Source organism: Peromyscus maniculatus, chromosome 4, assembly GCF_049852395.1.
Source record: "Peromyscus maniculatus bairdii isolate BWxNUB_F1_BW_parent chromosome 4, HU_Pman_BW_mat_3.1, whole genome shotgun sequence".
Classification (NCBI taxonomy): Eukaryota; Metazoa; Chordata; class Mammalia; order Rodentia; family Cricetidae; genus Peromyscus; species Peromyscus maniculatus.
In genome coordinates, this window is record NC_134855.1 from 69,438,414 (window position 1) to 69,459,674 (window position 21,261).

General features: G+C 50.5%; 1 protein-coding gene across 4 annotated transcripts in view; it reads right to left on the minus strand.

Annotated features, from left to right (window-relative positions):
- Window positions 1-1,630: 1,630 nt before the first annotated feature.
- Cry2 (cryptochrome circadian regulator 2) overlaps window positions 1,631-21,261 on the minus strand; it is a 33,711-nt gene continuing 14,080 nt past the window's right edge. For all 4 annotated transcript variants that reach the window (XM_006995155.4, XM_076570093.1, XM_042275750.2 and 1 more), the window contains 7 exons: window positions 16,945-17,085; window positions 14,356-14,667; window positions 13,990-14,141; window positions 13,673-13,875; window positions 13,364-13,456; window positions 12,641-12,782; window positions 1,631-3,792 (listed from right to left, as the gene is read on the minus strand). In XM_006995155.4, the coding sequence (XP_006995217.2) occupies window positions 12,643-12,782; window positions 13,364-13,456; window positions 13,673-13,875; window positions 13,990-14,141; window positions 14,356-14,667; window positions 16,945-17,085 (1,041 nt within the window). In that variant the 3' untranslated portion in view covers window positions 1,631-3,792; window positions 12,641-12,642. The remainder of the gene's footprint in view (window positions 3,793-12,640; window positions 12,783-13,363; window positions 13,457-13,672; window positions 13,876-13,989; window positions 14,142-14,355; window positions 14,668-16,944; window positions 17,086-21,261) is intronic.

The following is a 21,261-nucleotide window of genomic DNA, read 5'->3' on the forward strand; positions in this document are numbered from 1 at the left end:
GCAGGGCACCCCTTTCACACCCACACACTCCTGAACTGGCTTCTCCCACCCTAAGGCCCAGGACCTTCCTCTTGCCCCAGAGCAGGCTTCTTGGGGACCTGTTGGTTGTTTGAAGGCCCAGGACCTTCCTCTTGCCCCAGAGCAGGCTTCTTGGGGACCTGTTGGTTGTTTGAAGGCCCAGGACCTTCCTCTTGCCCCAGAGCAGGCTCCTTGGGGACCTGTTGGTTGTCTGAAGGCCCAGGACCTTCCTCTTGCCCCGGAGCAGGTTTCTTGGGGACCTGTTGGTTGTTTGAAGGCCCAGGACCTTCCTCTTGCCCCAGAGCAGGCTCCTTGGGGACCTGTTGGTTGTCTGAAGGCCCAGGACCTTCCTCTTGCCCCAGAGCTGGCTTCTTGGGGCCTGTTGGTTGTGTTCCCCACACTGACTCTGAGTTGAGCCGTGGTTTCTTCCTGGTCCTGTATTAGGCTTTCCCACACTGCATGGACTACCAAGGCCAGGGCCCAGCTTGGGTGGGTGAGAGTGCCTCCCCCCACGTTCTTCACTCCTCTGGCCACAGACCCCGCCCTTCACAGAGGTAGAGCAGGACAGACAAATGCTCTACAGCCTGCGGATTTCTGTTTGCAAATCTTGACTGCCAACTGGGAACGTTGCCTCCTTTTCTTTCCCAGCAAGAAGCTGCAGGCCCCTGCCTTGCAGAATTCAATCTCCCTGCTTCAGCCCTAAGAACATTCTAGAGCCCAGAGCCAGGGGCCTTGGCTGCCTCTCCCCTCCCTGCCATTGATGCTTCAATAGGCGTTTGGTCACTTTAACATTCTCTTTTGGCTCAGGCCTCTCACACTAGGCCCTGCCCTAACCATCTGCTCTTGTTACGGTGCCTCCCTTCTGCCCAGGAAAGCAGTCTTGCCTAGTTATCATGGCTAATGTGTGCTTGCTTCAGATAGGCAGCATCTCAGGAAGTCAGAAGCATGTATGTAGGACAGTCCCCTCTTCTAGAACCTTCTGCTCAAGAACAAAGGTATCTCAGCTTCTCCAGCCCAGCCAGAACTACATGAGAAGCCCAGAGAGGGAGGTTGGCCCTGGTCTTGGCAGGAAGTAGGCCAGTGGGGGCTGGAGGCAGAGCCAGGGATGAGGTGAGTCCTGGAGTCAAGCTCCTCCTGTCTGTAGAGCAGACTGTGATTTTCTCTGGCTTTGCCTGAGCCCCTCTCCCACCAGGAACACCCATGTGCACGGCACTCTGGCCAGATGGCCCAAGACAGAGCCAGCAACCAGGCCTCGGGGCTTGGCTGTGGCTTCCTTCACTGTGTCCAGAGGGCACACATGCATTCTTAGAACATCATAAAGAATGGATGCAGGGCCCCGGATCTCAGTAGGCTGCCTGGTGCCATTGTGAGGTGACATTCAGGAACCTGTCTGGTGCCCTGCATTGTTTCAGCTGACTAACTCTGACTCTGACCAAGTTCTAGGGTTGCTGCCAGCTTGCCACAGTAGTTTATACAGCCTCCTCTATCCAAGGGGAAATAAGAGACTCGGTTGCAAGGGAACCAACATGGCCTGGCTTAAAAGCTTCACCCAAGTTCAACCTCAGTAGCACCAGGTTCCAGACCCCCCACAAGATCAACTACACAACACAGCTTTACTCAGACAGGGTCAGACATTTATAAAACGGTAATATTCACAAACATACTGTGGGAGAAACACAACCTTCTCAGCAACAGGGAGCTCTGTAAAGTGCTTCTTGCCTGCGACCACCTCTTCTCCATGCTAGGTCCCGGGAGCAGGACATGGGGCACTGCTCCGTGACAGCCCTCAGAGCCACTCAGGCTAGGCAAAAGGACACACGAAGCCACCCCAGGGCTCCTGGCCAGTCCATCCTGTAGCTCTGGGGGTGGGTGGACTGCTTCATTCACTGGAAAGCTGTCTTGAAAATGGGCCAGCATGTCAAGGAGGTGGAGGGACAGGTGATCTTGCCAACTTGTATCTTGGGAAGAGAGCCATCATCAAATAAGCACAGAAGGGCATTGTCCCCACAGCTGAAGGTGTTGCAAAATAAATACTGGACCCAGACCTAGCCGTTGATCCTCTCAGACCAGCTCTCCAGGCTCTCTCTGCTTTCCCTCCAGCAAGATCGCCTGGCTCTTTCCTCTTGGCCTGTGGTTGGGGAGCAGAAGGTCAAACCCTAGGGTTCGGAACACACATCACCCATGCCGTTCCTTCACACGGTCACAGGAGGTTTCTAATCAGAAGGATGGACATAAACAGTTGGACTAAAGGCAGCTCTCTGATGAGAAAACCTGAGGCCATCTCAAAAAGAAGCCTGTCAGATGTGCTGGACAGCTGGAGGAGAGGGGAGCCTGGCCCCAGGGTTCTGGTCTGACACAGTGAAGGCCAGGGCCAAGGGTATTAATAACTCTGAGGCTAGGAAAGGTCACAGGGGAGGTAGAGAGGAAAAGGCCCAAAGGCCAGCTTAATGTTACATGTGAGAACAAAAATCCAAACAGGAACACACACACACACACACACACACACACACACACACACACACACACACACACCCTGCACTCACTCCACACACATACACTGTGGCTCAAGTGCAGGCCACAGGGGCGGAAGGAAGACTTGCTCAGTTACCCACAATCCTTTTCCTAACTTCTTTCTCCACATGACCCAACAGTGGGAAGGAGAGATAGCTCCCCTGGAAAGCAAGGTTTGGCTTCTCTAGACCAAACCTTCTACTGCCTCTCTGGGAAGGGGTGGTGTGCCAGGTGTGATCTCTATTTGACCTTTCACCAACTGCACCAGGCAGGACCCCACACCTCAGTCCCTCTGTCTGAGTCCCTTGAAGCCCAGTCCCAAAGAGCTGACATGGCAGTATGGGTGCTGATCAGTCCAGGGTGGATCCTGGAAGCCCGCAGAACGCAGACTGGCTAGCTCGCCTGCCTGGGTATCAGCAGTACTCGCTAGAGCATTGTGCCTGAAAGTATGGCCAGAGGACCAGGGGCCCTTATGCCATGGGACCTGGTTTCCTCCACCAGCTCTGATCCTGGCCTGTCTACAGCTCCTGGGAGGCTGAGGCTTGCCCCTAGCTGCTAGGGAGGGGACAGAAGACTGGAGTCTAGTCCTCACTTGGCTTCTAGAAGGTCTTACAAAGACAGATATGCTGTCTGAGGCTGGCATAGGCAGGACTGAGCATACAACACACCAGTCTGCAGTCTTAGACATCGAAGGAAGAGCCCACCAGTGGCATGGGATTTTAAAAGACTGGCCAAGCTGGTTAAGTCTGAATGGGAAGCATCTACTCCAGCCTGCTTAGGTTCTAGTGTCAAAAAGTAGGAATTGAGCCAGCAGGACTCTGGCTGCCTCTGGAACCCCACGCTTTAGGTGAGAGTGAAAACATGTGGCCCTCTCTTCAGTTGTCTGAAGAGAGGAGGGAGGAAGAGGAGTCTGGGGAAGCAGAGAGCAGAACTCCAGCTAGGGTCCTACCACCACGCTCTACTGGGACAAGGAAGGGGGCTCCCAGGGACAGATCTGGGCTGAAGGTCACTGCTGGGGCTTCTTGTCCTGTGTCTGGAGTTGAGGAAGCAGCCCTGGTGACAAGGATGATCCAGAGACTCCTCCAGCCCAGGCAACATTCAGGGTCACGAGAGTGTAAACAGATGCATGCACACGCAAATGGCACACCACGCCTTCCTCTGCACACACACACACACTCGTTCGCTGTCTGTTGGTGACTGGCTTCTCTGTAGGCCGTGGCAGCTCAGGCACCCGGGCTTTGTCACGGAGCGATGACTCTCCAGCTGAAAGAGAAAAACATGTGCAAAGTACTCAGGAGGCTGCTTAGTTGCCCAGGCACCAGCTCCTCTGGCTGCTTCTCTGGGGATCCCCAGACTGGGAGTGGGACAGCCCGGTGAACATGCTGCTTGGGCCATAGTCTCCAGGGCCAGGTGGTTGCTGGGCAACCATGGGGGTGGCTGAATGCTACTTCTCTGAACCCAGGACAACTGTTCCCTGCAGACCCCTCTACCCAGGGATGAGGGCAGTAGAGGACAGGGCTACATGGCCATCACTTGACTTCTTGAAGGACACTTGCTCACAAACGGCAAGATCACAGCATTGCTTCTGAGATGGAGAGTCGGGAACAGTAGCTGTGTGAGAAGTTGCCTGGTTCCAGTGATTGTGAAGACTAAGGCAATGGCTGGGTTTAGAACCAGCAGGGCAAACTTCCACACACCAATCACAGAACCCTGGCACAGGGCTACAATGGCAGGATGGGGTGGGGGAGAAGGAAGGGAATGGGGACACAAAATGAATCATTTCAAAGATTTAGAACATTCTGGATCTGGGGCAGAGAGAGAAATGGCCCTATCAGATACCAGAGGACAGGGTAATAAGCCCATCATAATTACTGGGCTGCCTGTAACAACAGGCTGATGGAGTGGTCACAGGGCAGGCATGCTCTTGTGTCCACAATGGTGTCCCCATTTACGTGGCTCGGGTGCTGACTCCCAGCACTAAGGCTGTGACTCTCTTTAGGTAAAAATGAGATGAGATGACTAGGGTGACATAAAATGAAAAGGAACTTTGACCCAGACAAAACACAAGGAAAAACCTTCGCAAGCACCAGAGACCATGACCTTGAGCTCCAGACTCCAGAGCAAGGATTTGCTTCTGGGGTGCTTTGCTATGGAGGCCCTCGCAGACCCTCACAGACCAAGACAACCTGTTACGCCTCCATTTTCACAAATGGGAAACTGAACTGACAGGAGTGTCCATACAAATAGCCAAGATAGGAATTCCCAGGCCCTCAGGACTCAGAAACTGTGAGCTTCAAAAAACTACTCATTTTATGTGTATGAATGTTTTGCCGGCATCTGTCTGTGCACCACATTGAGTACGTGGTGCCCCCAGAAGCCAGCCAGGTTCCCCTGGAGCTGGAGTTACAGTTTCGAGCCGCCATGTGGGTGCTGGGAATCGAACCCTGGGTTATCTACAAGAAGCCAGTGCTTCTCCAAGCATCTCACCTCCAGCCCCTGCTGTTTTGTTTTTAACCAGTAAGTGAACTTTGTATTATACCTCACCAAGACTTTTACAAGATGTAAAAAGGAAGAAATTCAACATAGTGGCATAGAGATTGATACCTACACAAGATAAAATGAAGGTATTAGAATGAGAAAATATTCTTAAAAGTCAGACACATTTGGAGACATGGATCCTAATTTAGCCTTCTAGCACATTCCATCCTATTTTGGGTATTTATCTTATGCAGCTGAGGCAGCCTTGGACTCCTGATCTTCTTGCTTCCACTTCCTAGGTGCTAGGACTAAGGTGTTCAGAGCTCAGGCAATCCTTCTAAGGCCGCACGCTCCACCTGAAGCCCCTGCACCTGGAGAGTGACACTGTCTAGATTACAGAAGCTGGGCAGCAGGCAGAGCAGAAGTGGATACAGGTGCGGGCAGTTCCCAGGACCTTGTCCTTTAACCGAGTGTAACTGCAGCCATGCACCTCCCCATGGAGAACGCTGCAGCAGGCAGCCATGCTCTTCTGTGAGGAGCACTGTTTTACGGAAACAATGAGTGCAGTTTCTGAGCAGAGCTAGCCTGCTGTTAAACCTCCTGAAACACCAACTCAAGCGCACCCCACTTTGTTCCTTCTGCCCTCGACTCTTGGGGGCTCATGGAATTATGGACATACCTTTTTAAATTTTAAATTCTCAAGAAACTAGACATCAAAGCACTGAACAGTCCAATTAAAAAATGGGCTAAAGAGCTAAACAGAGAATTCACAAAACAAGAACTACAAATGGCTGAAAGACATTTAAAGAAATGCTCAACATCCTTAATCATCAGAGAAATGCAAATCAAAACGACTCTGAGATACCACCTTACACCCTGTCAGAATGGCTAAGATCAAAAACACCAATGACAACCAATGTTGGAGAGGATGTGGAGCAAAGGGAACACTCCTCCACTGTTGGTGGGAATGTAAACTTGTACAACCACTGTGGAAATCAGTATGGCGGTTTCTCAGAAAATTAGGAATCGAACTACCTCAAGACCCAGCCATCCCACTCTTGGGCATATACCCAAAGAATGCTGATACATACCATAAAGATACATGCTCAGCTATGTTCATAGCAGCACTATTTGTAATAGCCAGAACCTGGAAACAACCTAGATGCCCATCAACGGAAGAATGGATGAAAAAAATGTGGTACACATACACAATGGAGTACTACTCAGCAGAGAAAAACAATGAAAGCATGAAATTTGCAGGCAAATGGATGGAACTAGAAAAAATCATCCTGAGTGAGGTAACCCAAACCCAGAAAGACAGTTATGGTATGTACTCACTCATTGGTGGATTCTAGATATAAAATGAACAATCAGACCACAACCCATAGAACCATAGAGGCTATATATATAGCATGGAGGTCCCTAGGACAACTGTGGCATATAATAAATTTCAGTTTTACTCAATTATTGAAAAAAAATAGCCATATGAATGGAAACACATGAACTATGAACCAAAGGCTGAGGGGCTCCCAGCTGGATCAGGCCCTCTGAATAGGTGAGACAGTTGATTGGCTTGATCAGTTTGGGAGGCATCTAGGCAGTGGGACCAAGTCCTGTGCTCATTCCATGAGTTGGCTGTTTGAAACCAGGAACTTATGCAGGGACACTTGGCTTAGTCTGGGAGGAAGGGACTGGACCTCCCTGGACTGAGTCTACCAAGTTGATGACAGTCCTCGGGGGAGGACTTGTCCTGGAGGAGGTGGGAATGGAGGGTGGGCTGGGGGAAAGGGGAGGGCGTGGGAGGGGGGAGAATAGGGGAACCCATGGCTGATATGTAGAACTGAATGGTATTGTAAAATAAAAAATATATATCAGAAAAAAAAAATTTTAAATTCATTTTAAATGATCCAGAATGGCATAGTATGTGATTTTTAAAAAATGTTTTGCCCCTTCCCTCTTCTTCTCTTCATAGACAGGACTTCATATAATCCAGGCTGCCCTTGAATTTGCTATATAACTAAGGCCCTTGGACTGCTGACCCTCCTTCCCTGGTCTTCTGGGTGCTGAGATTCCAGGCAGGCATCACCATGCCTAGCTTACCACGTGCTATTCTAACACATGTACACATTACATGGTCCTGAGATCAATTTAAACCTGGTTCCACCACCATTTATCACTTATGAAGAGCACTCAGCCTCCTCTCTTATGGCTCATTTCCATGTCAGGAGCTAAGAATCAGAGCTGAGATACACCTGAGCATTCTGCAGCCAGCAGCACAGGCCTGAGATGCAGAGCCAGGCTCTTTGGGAGGGCTGGCCTGTCTCCATCTCCACACTGGATAGGCTGTCAGGGACACACCTGCCACATACCAATTGCACAAGTGTCAGAGTAACAAGGAGGATTCTGGAAGTCACGTTCTAGGCAATGAAACCTCAGCATAACAAAGCACAGGCCAGGGAGGGAAGGGGCTCCTTGACCGTGACCCTTGTGCGTGGAGGGGCTTCTCTCACTAGATTGCTGTGCAGAGCTGGAAAGGAAAACGAGGCACACGTGCTGTCCCACAGTAAACTCACTGGATCAATGAGAGAAGCCGGTGCATAACTGGAGGCTGACGGAATCCTGTGTCAGCAGCTCTGGGGGTTAAGGGAACCAGCTGACAGGATTGCTATTGGGAAGCTCACTGTTTTATTTTTTCAGTTTAGTGAACATTGTAAAAACTAAATGTAGAACATTCGTTTGGCGTGGGTTTGAGGCAAGCATGGAAGCCACTGATCCTAGAGATGTTTTTCTGCACACTGATTTAAATCACAATGACTGCTCATGAGACAGCCAGCACCAGAGACAGCAGGTCACAATGCCATAGAGCAGAGCCAAGAGACTAAAAGTGGGGAATGCACTGGCCTGCAGCCCAAGTCATGTGACTAAAATGGACAGGAAGGGGCAGGAAGGGGCACGTGTTCCCATCCACACAACTCTGCCTGGGCCCACAGCCTCCTCTCTGTGGCCCACCAGTCAGGTGAGCAGAGTCCTTCGGAAGCTCATGCAAGACTACACTGTGCCCTCCCCGGCCTGGTGTGCTTCGCTCAGTTAAGACTTTTCAAACAAAGGCTTCGGTTTTCTCCCTGACATCCTGACATGTGTGTCCCAGCAGCAGGGCAGGTGACAGAGCGACAAAGCACTTCACAGCTGCGAGAGCTAATCTTGGGTGTCAACTGGATTGCATTTGGGATCAACCAAGAGCCTTGCTTCTGAGCAGGTCTGTGAGGACTAACTGAAGGCTAAGACCGTCCCCAGGGGCAGCATCTTCTAGCAGCAGCCCCGATAGAGAGGTCCAAGAGAGAGGCAGGGTTGCTTGTCTGTCTGCTCACACTCCTTGCTGCTAAGAGCATCTATCCTGCCACGCCCTTCTTCACTGACAATCAGAATCCTTCTTTGACCTTCCGGTTCATATTGAACCCCTGGCCTTCAGTACCAGCCTCGCAGACTGTGCAGCTTCCTGGGTTCTTAGCCTCTTCAGTGTGCAGATGGCCACTGTTGGACTACCTAGCCCATTGTGTAAGACAATCTAATACTTTCTTTTGTAAACATGAACATTCTGTAGGTTCTGTTCCTCTAGAGTGTCTAATACAACAGACGAGGGTCTTGAGGCCCAGATGCCCCAGCCTGCACACAGGAGGCACTTTTCTTTTGGGGTTTCCAAAAACATGGCGCTCCCACTGTCTGTCTTGGAAAGAAGTCTGCGCCTGCCACATCCTCTGACTTCCTGGCTCCTTTCCATCTTCAAGAGCTTTGCCTGGCTTAACTACCTAAATGAAGATGTGGAGCAACGCCATTAAAACAGCCCTGGAGATGCCAGTAGGTGACACATGGGCACCCAAACTGTAAGGCAAGAAAGGCACTCCTCTGCATGGCCGACGTGGCTTGGCATCAGCATCAGGCCTCTCAGGTGACTCTTGCCCGCCTGGTTCTCTGCAGGGCCCCTCCAGTGTTTAGTTCTCCTCCAGATGCAAGTTTGACCATCCTATTCCACAGGTGGCCTCTCTCCCAGAACTCCCTCAAGGGGCCCCTCTGCCTAGTATCATAGTCTTCCAGGAGCATCAGATCGCACAGACAAGAATCCCAATAATACCCATCCCAGCAGGGAGTACTATGCTCCAGGGCTTCTGAGCTAGGCCCAGGCTGTGAGGCCTGCACACTGTGTGACACTGCTGGTGTCTACCATGATCTATACTTCCTAGCTAACTGCGCCCCCCCCTCCACTGCCCCCGCCCCCAGGGGCCTGTCCTAGACACAGTCTAAGCCAGGGATCCTTAAAGCACAGCTTCTGAGTCAGCAGCCCCTCTGCGTCCCAGCCTTTCCTTTCTCTCTTCCTATGCGGCTGCATCTTTTCTTTTGAACACTTATGGCCTCTTATTAAAATACCCCAGCTTATGTTCATAGCAGCACTATTTGTAATAGCCAGAACCTGGAAACAACCTAGATGCCCGTCAACGGAAGAATGGATGAAAAAAATGTGGTACATATACACAATGGAGTACTACTCAGCAGAGAAAAACAATGAAAGCATGAAATTTGCAGGCAAATGGATGGAACTAGAAAAAAATCATCCTGAGTGAGGTAACCCAAACCCAGAAAGACAGTCATGGTATGTACTCACTCATAAGTGGATTCTAGATATAAAATAAAGAATAATCAGACCACAACCCATAGAACCATGGAAGCTATATATATAGCATGGAGGTCCCTAGGACGACTGTGGCTTATAATAAATTTCGGTTTTACTCAATTATTGAAAAAAAATAGCCAAATGAATAGAAACACATGAACTATGAACCAAAGGCTGAGGGGCCCCCAGCTGGATCAGGCCCTCTGAATAGGTGTGACAGTTGATTGGCTTGATCAGTTTGGGAGGCAACTAGGCAGTGGGACCGAGTCCTGTGCTCATTGCATGAGTTGGCTGTTTGAAACCTGGAGCTTATGCAGGGATGCTTGGCTCAGTCTGGGAGGAGGGGACCGGACCTGCCTGGACTGAGTATACCAGGTTGATCGCAGTCCTCGGGGGAGGTTTTGCCCTGGAGGAGGTGGGAATGGGGGGTAAGCTGGGGGTAAGGGGAGGGGATGGGAGGGGGAAGAACAGGGGAACCCGTGCCTGATATGTAGAACTGAATGGTATTGTAAAATAAAATAAAAGGAAAAAAAAATACCCCAGCTTACACCGTCTCCTCCTACTATTATCACCCAAAGTGGAAGTGGGGGATGCCAGTCCAGTGCACAACATAACCTGAGTCTAGGACCCGTCATGGGAATTGGGAACATGGATGTTAACTGAGTGAGTGGGCCCAGCCACTCCTGCCGTCCTGTCCCTCCCTGCCTTGAAGAGGCTGAGAGCTGAGTTGCAACAGCCATCTTTGGCTCACCAGACCAAAACCCACAAGCTTTACCTTTGAGGCCCCTGAGAGGTAAGAAAAACGGTCCTATCTGTTTTAGCCAAGCGGGAGGCTTGGTACCCCAGGCTGAGTGGTATCACATCATTATCTGATAGGCCCTGGACCAGAGGTGTTTTACAGTTCAGGGTTTTCCGGACTTAGGAATCTGCACAGACTTCACTGTTGAAGCTCAAACTGTTATGGATTCAGAGCATTCTGGATGCAGGAGCTCGGATGCAGGGATGCTCGACCTGCACCTGCACTCCCACACGCCCTTGACTGACACCTGCGCTTGATCTGGGGAACAACAACTGATCTTCAGGAAGGAAAACTGTCTTCCTAGAGATTAAGTAATTGGTACAAAATCAAGTGAACTTTGATTTTTCTGTTATTTAAAACACTCTTTACCCTGCCTGAATCCAATTCTTCTTCAGGTTCCCTGGTGTAAAGTTCATTTCACGTTCCTTGATCTCGCAGCCCATCACCAAACGGCTCTCTTTTCATAAGCTGAAGGTCTGTACCGTTATTTTCTGGGAACTGTAGCCTATTAGTCTCCCTTTCCTAAGTTGCTGTGGATGGATCCCACATTAATATGAATGCTTTATATGTCACTTTCCCCATACATCTGCATGCAACAAGCCCATGCTGTACCGTATGTCATAACTTGCTGTGCAGTCTTGACTCTCACACCTAATCTTTCTGTTTGTTAATGTTGCCTCCAAATCAGGGCATTACCCAAGCAAGTTCACTAGCCATAACAAGCTGTGCTTAGCACCACAGACAGCATGGCATCTATGGTGGCTGGCTCCTCCGGGACAAGGCAGCACAGCCCTGTCCTCCTCCTGCCAATATCTAGAGGGCAAAAGCATCCAGTGCCTGCCATCTCACTGAGCACACAAACTGAGACACTCCACACAGACAGCCCGTGAGGCCCTCAAGTGATCAGGACCAGAAAAGGAATCAAACAGCTCCGCAGTGAAAAGCACCCTCCAATCCACTGATGTAGATGTACAGAACAGCCTGACATAATGATTAATGGAGAACCGAGGCTACACTTCTCCAGTATTGGCATAAAAGCCTTCCCTGCCTTGGGGAAGGAGGAACAGGGAGAAGGCAGATCTGTCTATCTTTTTTTTCCTTTTGGAGTGGTTCAGGAACCTTCCAGAAAAGATGAGCACTGACAGGGATGTGCAAAGCTCATCTCTGTGAAAAAGAGGAGGGTCCCTGTAAGCAGAAGCAGAGGCCAGCTGGGCCCCCTGGTCCTCCCAGGGCTGAGCCCTTCCTTTCCTCATGCCCAGAGCTCAGTGTTGCCCTCATCTGGCCTGCCTAGAAAACACAGCTTCCCAGCTGCCACTCAACTTCACAACCGGGTCTCAGATTTGCCTCCCATTAGCAGACAGAAAAGGCAAGTGAAAAACAGAACAAAGCAGGCCAGGCGGTGGTGGAGCATGCCTTTAATCCTAGCACTCAGGCCAGGTGGATCTCTGTGAGTTCGAGGCCAGCCTGGGCTACCAAGTGAGTTCCAGGAAAGGCGCAAAGCTACACAGAGAAACCCTGTCTCGAAAAGCAAAAAAAAAAAAAAAAAAAAAAAAAAAAAAAAAAAAAAAAAAAGCTAAACCGTTTCCTTTTCCCCTAGTCAGGAAACAAAGGAGTTAAAGTTCTAAACTTCCTTCTTCCAAAATAAATCTTTCTTTCCTTAAAAAATAATAATTTTCCTTTACATTTTATAAGGTAAACTGGACATGTTGACTCACATCTGAAATCCTGCCACTCAGGAGGATAAGGCAGGAAGACTACTACAAGTTCAAGTCTAGCCTCAGCTACACAGTGAGGCTCTATCTCGAACAAATAAACAAGCTCCCCTAAAGGTTTAGAACAGTGGTTCTCAATCTGTGGCTCTCGACACGGGTATCAGACATCCTGCATATCAGATATTTACATTACAATTCATAATAGTACCAAATTACAGTTATGAAGTAGCAATGAAAATCTTGTTATGGTTTGGGAGTCACCACAACAGGAGGCATTGATTAGGGTTGCAGCATTAGGAAGGCTGAGAACCACCGCTTTAGAAGATAGAGAGCCAGAATGGTGGGATTTTGAGCTGAAATCCCACTCCTCTCGGACTTGAATCTGGTCTGCTGTTGACCCTCGGGTTGGCAGGGATCAGCTTTCTAAACCGTGTCACTCCCTCTGCCAGGACTCACTCTCAGGCATCCTTGCTCGATGGCTCTTGGGCAGGCATCTCCGTCACCCTAGCCCGCTTGCTCAGTTCTTCCCCGGGAGGCTCCTCGGCTGCTTCCAGCTTGCGTTTCGGGGAAGCTGGGCCACTGCACGGCGGTTTGGAGCCTGTGGAGAGCAGAGACAAGTACAGTTACGTACCACATGGTCTCACGCTGTACAATGACTGCTCTTTGGGGACAGGGAGCCCTGCCCTGGCCTCCTTTTCAGCAGTGACCTCACTTAGAGCTGTGTGAGGAGGGCCTGGCCTGGCCTGCTGGCAACAGGGCCAACTTCTGGTCTCAAGTCCCTGGCTCCAGACCAGAGACTGATGTGGCACATCTGCTGTCCTTGCTCGGAAGGTGAGGCATTCCCTTTGCAGCCCTGGGAAACCCCGGCAGTTCTGGCCACTCCACACTATGGAGCATCGCCAAGCTGACCGACCAGCACCCTCACTCTCCTGCTTCTCCCACCTAGACCCCTGGGCCACCTTATTCCTCGCCTCCCTCCTTACACTGCTCCTCACTGCTCTCTGTTTATGTGGCCAGTAGTGGAGTTTTAAAAGCTCAGTGGACCTTGTCCCATTGTGCCCTGAGTGGAATACAGGCTTCATCAGGCAGGGAGTCATTTTGGCCTCAGTCCTGAATGACTGAAGTGCTGGTGGCACTTCACAGAAGGCCAGGGTGGCCAGAGGCCATGTAACTACTCACTCATGTTGCTGATGCTCCCAGCCTGGCTAGAGCTGGGCTCTGCCACAGGGTGACTGAGGTCTTCCACACAGGAAGGGACAGATGCCAGAAGACCTGGGAGACAAAGACAAAGTCAGAAGAGGGCTGTAGGTCATGGGAAACAACGGGGCTAGGAGAGCAAGACCTCCTAGGAGGGCACAGCCTCCACCTTTCCCAGCACCCCTAGCTGCTCAGGGAGCCCGGTCTGGCTCAGCCTGCAGTGTTCTTCACGGCCTCAGGTTAAGTCCTCCCCAGAGTGAGTGAGATATCAGTGGGGTAGGGGCTCCTTACAGAGTCCCCGGTATCGTGACAGCTGCTGGTAGATCTGCTTCATGCGCTCAATGTTGAGCCGACTAGTCTCAGCATGGTTGACGATGGGCCGAGGGTAGTCCACGCCAATGATGCACTTGGCGGCCTTCTGAACCGACTCAGGGGCATTCCAGGGCTCATAGATGTAGCGAGAGGGGAACCCTTTCAATTTGGGCAGGTATCGCCTGAAACACACATCGGGTGATGTGTCAGCACACTGTGGCTCTTCTTCAAAGGAACCATAGTCCCAAAGGACGTCCCCGTGGTTCAGAGCCAGAAAGTGTGGTTAGCATCCTCACCGAATGTAGTCCCCACTTGGGTCTGTGCGGCGGCCGAAGCCCACAGGGCAGTAGCAGTGGAAGAACTGTTGGAAGAAAGCACTGCAGGACAGCCACATCCAGCTGCCCGCGTTCACGCTGAAATCCGCATCCAGGAGCAGCTCATCAAATACCTAGATAGGGGACAACCAGCCTTCTTGGAGACCTGACACTCTGGTTCTTTCTAAGACACTGTAATACCCCAAGGAGCCAAAGCCCTCCTGTTGAGGACACGGAGGATGTGGAAGGGGATCTCCTGGACCCAGGGATCCCACCCCAGCCCCCAGCCTAGAAGGGGGCTGACCTTGGCTAGGCCTGGTCACAGGGTACAGGCCAGCTTGCACTCACCCGGACCCCGCTCTCCCAGCTGACCCAGAGGTCCCCGCGGGTGAGGAAGCAGGCCACAGCATGCCTGGCCAGGTGGTGGATCCAGCCCTCCTGCCTCAGTTGGGTCATGATGGCGTCAATCCAAGGGAAGCCCGTCTTGCCCTCAGCCCACTTGGCCAGGGCTTCAGGGTTGCGGTCCCAGGGGATCTGGATGCAGATGGGGTTCCCCTCCATCCGGTCAAACCTGGGGTTGTTGGTGGCCGCTGTGTAGAAGAACTCTCGCCACAGGAGTTGTCCAAACAAGGAGAGGGGGGGTGTGCTGTTCCTCTTCACCTGAGGGGTGGGCAGAGCACACAAAGGTGAGCACCTGCCTGGTTCTTGGCACTGGGATGCTCAGGTCTCTTGTACAGAGTGAGTGTAGTAGCTCCCAAGTACAGGGGCTCCAAATCCCCGACCTGTGCAGAAGGACTAGACTCCAAGTTTCACAGTGTGCAACACGCAGGCCCCGCTCTGAGCACCAAGAACGGCTTCAGATGGCTAGCAGTGGTGGAATGCTGCTATGGGACTCGGCCATGGGAACCAAAGTCCTCAAGACCACTCAGGACTCGGTGACTCTACCTTCTAGAAAACTGAAGAGATTTTACGCATCATCAGCAATTAAAAGCTATAAAGTCTAAACACCTAATTTTTTTTATCACTGAACCTAGAGAAGTTAACTGGTGCCTACCTAGAGCCTTCACTTCCACTAACTAGTCCTCATGGTACTAGAACATACTCTGCATGCTACCAGAGGGAAAGCTAAACACCATCCCAGCTGCAAACCCTCTGGTGAACAATGGTGTCCTGCCTGCTCCACACACTGCTACAACCGTGGCACCAAGTGTGGGAGCAGCCGACCACTCTCTGATGGGATTTAGAGCACCCCATGAGAAGGAATCCACCCCTGACACTGCCCAGGTGGCCAAGAACCTTGGGGGATAGGCCATGGACCTTGGGAAAAACCAAAGGAACACAGCAATAAAATGACTTCTAGTGACATTCCACTATCTCCACAGATCAGTGTCTCACTCAGCCTTCATCAGAGGACCTTCCTCCTGCAGTAGATGGGAACAGACACAGAGGCCCACAGCTCGACAATGTGCAGAGAGTGAGAAACCTCAGAACACTCAGTCCTCAACGGGATGTCTCCATCAAATCTCTCACATCAGGGTTCAGGGAACTCTTTGGAAGAGGAGGTAAAAGACTGTAGGAGCCAGTGGGGATAGATACCAAGGAAACAAAGCCGTCTAGACACAGCAGGATTGAAGCCCATATGAACTCCTACTGTGGCAGCATGCACAAGGTCTGCACAAGTCTAAAGGGATGGGGCCTCAGCTCTGAGAGAGGAAGCGGACACAAGCCCCCACCCCTAACCTAGAAGCTGCCTCTAATTGAGAACCACTCACAAAGGAAAAATAGTTTTCTCCAATGGGGTCTCATTGGGTATACAAACCACAGGTAAGGGCAGGCCCATACCCAGCAGCAGATGAGTAGATGCCAACACAAAACAAACTCAATGGTGGTTTGTTTGTTTGTTTGTTTGTTTGTTTTTGTCTCATAATGCTTTGGCTGGGTGTTTGTTTGTTTTTAATTTAACCTAACAGGTCTTTTGATTATATATTATGATTTCCGGTTCCGTGTTTTTATGGGATTTCTGTGTCTATGAATGCATATGTCTCTGCATTAATGTGTGTTTCTTGGGCTTTTTCTTTGCCCCCGCCCCCAACCTTGTTCAATTGTTTTGTCCTGTTCAGGTTTGTTTTTATTTTATCTTATTTTTTCTTTTTCCTTTCCTTTTCTTTTCACTTCTTTTTTTTAGATGGCTGTTTGTGTTCTAATGAAAGAGAGAAAGAAAGAGTGTGGATTTGAGTGGGTGGGGAAGTGGGGAGGATCTAGAAGGAACTGGAGGAGAGGAAACTGTAATCAGAATATACCGTATGAAAAAAATTCTGTTTTCAATTGAAAAAAATTAAGAAGTACCAAGTCTGGATTTTGGTTAAATAATGTATAAGTAACAGTCAGAGACGTGAAAGGATCAGGTGGGACTAAGGGACTACACAGTGATTTCCCCCTCCCCTGATGACTTATCCACCAAACTGCCAAACCCCATTCCACGAAGCCATGCTGGCTGGGCAAAGTCACAGTAAAAAACAAAGGTACAGTATGGCCGAGGAGCCTCTCTGTGGAGTGCTCTCCCAGAGCCTCCCCCGGGCTGCCTGGCACAGTCCTGATGCAGCCTTTCAGGCCAGCCCTCCCTTCCTGAGTGACAGCAGCCACTCCTGGACTTCCTGTCAACTGTGCTCCTTGTTGCTGAGGGCTGCCTCTAGCCTTGCTCACTCCCCCTCCCCCCCTCACCCAGTCCCAGCCTACTCTATCAGCTGCTAGTGAACGCACCACCCCTAAGGGCCCTGGGCCAGCTTTCCTGTCCCCAGAACCACAGGGGAATCTGGGTTCGCATCAGTGACTGAGTCATGAGCAGCTGTCACCTCCGACTCAGAAGGGCCCTTTCTGGGATGCCCTTCCGTGGTGGGTGCCGTGCCTGGGGCGACAGCGCATGCTCCTGTGCCTCACCTTCTTATACAAGTCCCAGAGGCGGTAGTAGAAGAGGCGGCAGGAGAGGCATCCGAAGCGCAGGTAGGGGCTGAGGCCTGTGGGGCTGGCCAGCAAGGAATTGGCGTTCATCCGAGGTCTCTCATAGTTGGCCACCCAGGCCTGCAGAAGAGAGAGGGGACAGAGGAAAGGCCTGGGTGTTAGAGTGAGGGTTCTTCACCTAAGGTCAAAGAACAAACAGCAAAGGCCCGGAGCCAGGCTTTGAGCACTGATGCAGCATCCCACCCTCCAGCCTGGGATTCTGGGAAGGAGAGCCACCCGCATCCTTGCCGACTTCCAAGTTCAGTCTACAGGATGACTGAAGGACTTACTTAGCTCCTCAGCTACCTAGCTATTAAATAAGAACATTTACCGTCTCTGGGGATTAAATGATGTAGGAAAGAATGCTGAAAGCATGAAACAAACTCTGTAATTACAGAGAGGCGGGGAAAGGCATCTGCTTTACAGAAAACAATATTCCTAGCCCAGTCCCTGTCCTAGTCACCAGCCGCTGCTGCCGAGGCTGCCCCCGCTGAGTCTAGGACACCCAGGGGCTTTTCACCATTGTTAAAGAGTCAGGAAAATAGGAAACTTCTAACCCATTTCCGGAGACCAACAGAGCCATTCACTCCTGAGACCTCTTTCCAGTCTCACAGTACTGGTTGTTTTCCTCACCCACAGCCCCTAGCACACTGCTCTCCTTTCCAAGGAGGATTCTCACCAGCTCTTAACAATACTCGAGTATCTGCTATTATCTTCTACAGAGTAATCAGGCTCAAAGGGCTTCTGTCACTCTCCTGGGATTAGGGTCTGGTAAGAGAGCCTGGGAGTCTCTCTTTAGACTCCAGTCTCCATGCTCCTATCTCTGTGTTCCTGACACCTTTCCTTCCTGCCCACTCCCCATCGATACCTCCCCATCAGCTTTCAGATGTCCTTCCTTCCTATGGGAAGCAGACAGGTGCAGTTTAAAAACCTCATCCTTCCTCAGCCAGGTGGGAAAACACCCCCACTTTCAGGCACCCAGTGTCATTGACAAGCTTTCCCGCACCCTCTTCCTCTCTGAATGAGAATGAGGACATGGCTGCTCCAAGGCACAGTTGAGGAGAAGGATTTTACTGTAGATATGAGGCAAAGTTCAGTCAGAGGCATCTGGAAGGGTACAGACTGAACAGGATCATGAGAGGAGAGAGGAGAGGAGTGTGTAAGAGAGGAAAAGAGAGAGGAGGGAGGCCAACAGACCAAGAGAACGCATATCCAGAGTGGTTGGATTACACAGAAATCAGAAGCTGGGGGAAGGGAAGCCCAGCCGCTGAGCTGAAGAGGGTTGGGGCAGGGACAGGGTGAGAGTGCTGGGAGGAGCCACCGGGACTGAGTGAGACTTGTCCAGTGTGTCTTTGGGACCAGACACTCTCCCCCACCATTTCCATGCCAAGAATATGAAATAATGATCTCATTTCTCCTCTGAAAACCAAAACAAAGGACTTATGATAGCCATGGGCCTCCTGCACCAGGCCCTTCCTCCAGTCAACCTGTCTCCATTATCCCATCCCCATCTCCACTCTCCAGCCACCTCCTAAGCCTTGCTCTTTGACTTCATCGGTACCCACCAGCCTCCAGTCCCTCCCACACCACCGACTCCTCAGGCACCGCTGTCCGTGTATTCTGGGTGCTCTCAGCAGTACCACGTCTTGCTGCTCACACCCCACTGCTGTGGGATGTCTTTCTGCATGCTGTGAATATGTGTTGCTCTGATAAAGCTGTCTGGCCAATGGTGAGTCAGAATAAGGCTAGGCGGTACATCCAATGTTACAGGCCTGGGCTGTCTGCCTTTGCCCCCAGGCGCATCTCTGAGCAGGCACATGTCTACCGCTGCAGCCCAGCTGGTTCCACTGGCTGCCGTGTGCAGACTTGCTCTCTTCCTTAAGTCCACACGTGCACTGGAGTCTTTCCAGAGAAAGCAACTTTATCCACCTCACTCCTCAAGAACAGACCTAGCCACCATCCTTCCCCATGTCCTGGTACTGTTCACCCAGACTTCTCAGATGTGTCCTGTTCTTTCCATCCACTACTGCTAAGATCATATCGAGACTGGAATATGAAGATAACCTCCTCCAAGGCACTGTCCACACTGGGAATGGAGCGCCACCAGTACTGCTCAGAGGCCTGAGAAGGACACACAGCTCCGAGGCAGCTCACATTTCTCCGGCTTCTCCTTCCCATCCCTTAAACACCTGGCTGTCCCCAGCAGTGGCAGACGGGTCCTTGTCTGGTGCCTGTCTCCCCTGCACTTGCACTTGGCTGCTTACGTGTCTCTTAGCAGACACTGGATACTTCTGCCAGCACATCTCCTTACTCCCTGTCCCCGATCCTGCAGTTTCAACCCCCATAACATTTTCATTTATTTAGTGCGCGAATGTGTGTGTGTGTGTGCCTGTATACGTGTGTACATGTGTGCAGGTGTGGAGGCCAGAGGAGATGCTGGGTATCTTCCTCTACTGCTTTCTAACATATTTCCTTCAGACAGGCACACTCTCACTGAACTTGGAGCTCATTTTTGTGGGTTCTTTTTGGGGAAGGGCTAGACTGCTAGACAGCCCCAGCAATCTTCCCTGTAACTAGAGTTACAGGTGTGTGAGGTCATGATCATCTTTTTTTTCTTTTCTTTGTTCCTTGTTCTTTTTTTTTTTTTTTTGGCAGAAGCTTATTTTCCATCGACATTAAACTGAATGACTAGCTGTGCATATGGGTGCTGGGATCTGAACTCAGTCCTCCTGCTTGTGAAACAAACCCATGAGCCACCTCTCCAGCCCTCAATCTTTTTATTTTAAATGAAACGCAGACAAAGAGACCCACACAAATGTGTGGTTTTGTGAATTCTTCTAAAGCAAACATCACCAGCAAAGATCTGGAAACAGGACCTTGCTAGCCACCCAGGAGGCTGGGCTCCTCTCCCCTGCCTGTGACATCAGCTCCTGCTTTTATAATGATAACTTCCTACATTTTTTAGATGTTTAGATTTTTCTGCTTTTGCAAAGTGTTCTTAGAGCAGCTTCGTTCTTCCACAACCATTCTTGGATTTTTAAGTACCTGCTGTCCCCTCACCCAACTGTGCATTGCTCAGTCCTATAGCTTAGTTTCAGCCATTTAAAAAGTATTCACATCGAAGTTTCTTTTAAGCATATACTCTGCCACCTCTTCCTTTTCCTTTTGATGTTTCTGTGGAAGGACACAGGCGCTTGTGTGGATTCTGCTACCTGCACACTCATCGTACAGTTCGTCCTGTGTATTGCCTCTAAGTTGGCTGGTACCAGAGACTGGAATGAACTTGAGTGTGATCCTTTGTGAAGTCTACAGTACGGGGCACATGATGCTTGTCTGTCTCTCTTCTAATGGTGTCTGTGGTCAGTAATGCATGTGTCATCACTGAGGCTGCAAAATGGTGGCACTCTAATTCTACTATCCTTTTCTCATTTGATAATCAGAATACTGGAGCTCAGCATTTAAGAGCACTTGCTACTCTTTCAGAGGATCCAGAACCCACATGGCAGCTCAAAGCAGTCTGTAACTCCTGTTGCAGGGGATCTAATGCCCTCTTCTGGATTCCGTGGGTACCACGCACATACATGGTGCATAAACATACATGCTGTCAAAACAGACATATAGAATTAAATCAATCTTTTTGAAGAATCAGAATGTCCTCACAGAGAGCTCCAGAGGTAAAGAACACAGTCTACCCTCATTCGGTAAGAGTATCAAGGGCTTTAATGGAGCACCTGCCTTCTCTAAATCTCAGTTCTAGTGGGCAATGCAGATCTAATCCTACTTTCTGACTCTAGGAGTGGGCTCAGGATGTGAAAGTGGTCAGGAGAAACACTCCATCCCCGGCCAGAGTAACCTAGCCAGGGAAGGGCATGTAACCCAAGCCAAGCCAAGCCAATGAAAATACTTCTTTGGACTTTTACTGAAGCTTCTGAAAGAGAGGCAAGCCCCTTCCTCTGGTGAGCTAGACAGACAGAAAACAGGCCAAGCTGACTACCTTCTCCACTGCTAAGGGTAGCCAACCTAACAGCGGGCTCACACAGAGGACAGTGAGGCCAAGAGATGGAGGACATCTACTCAAACGTTCTCGGGACACCTGGATCTATCTATACCCAAAAGCTGCACCTTAGATTCCTCAGATTAGTTTGAAAAAACTTCTCTTTCAAAAGCCAGTTGCAAGTGAACCCCGATTGATAATTAATCCTGGTGCTCTTTGCTCTTGCAGCCCTCTGAACCCTGCTGCTCTCCTAACCCTTAGGC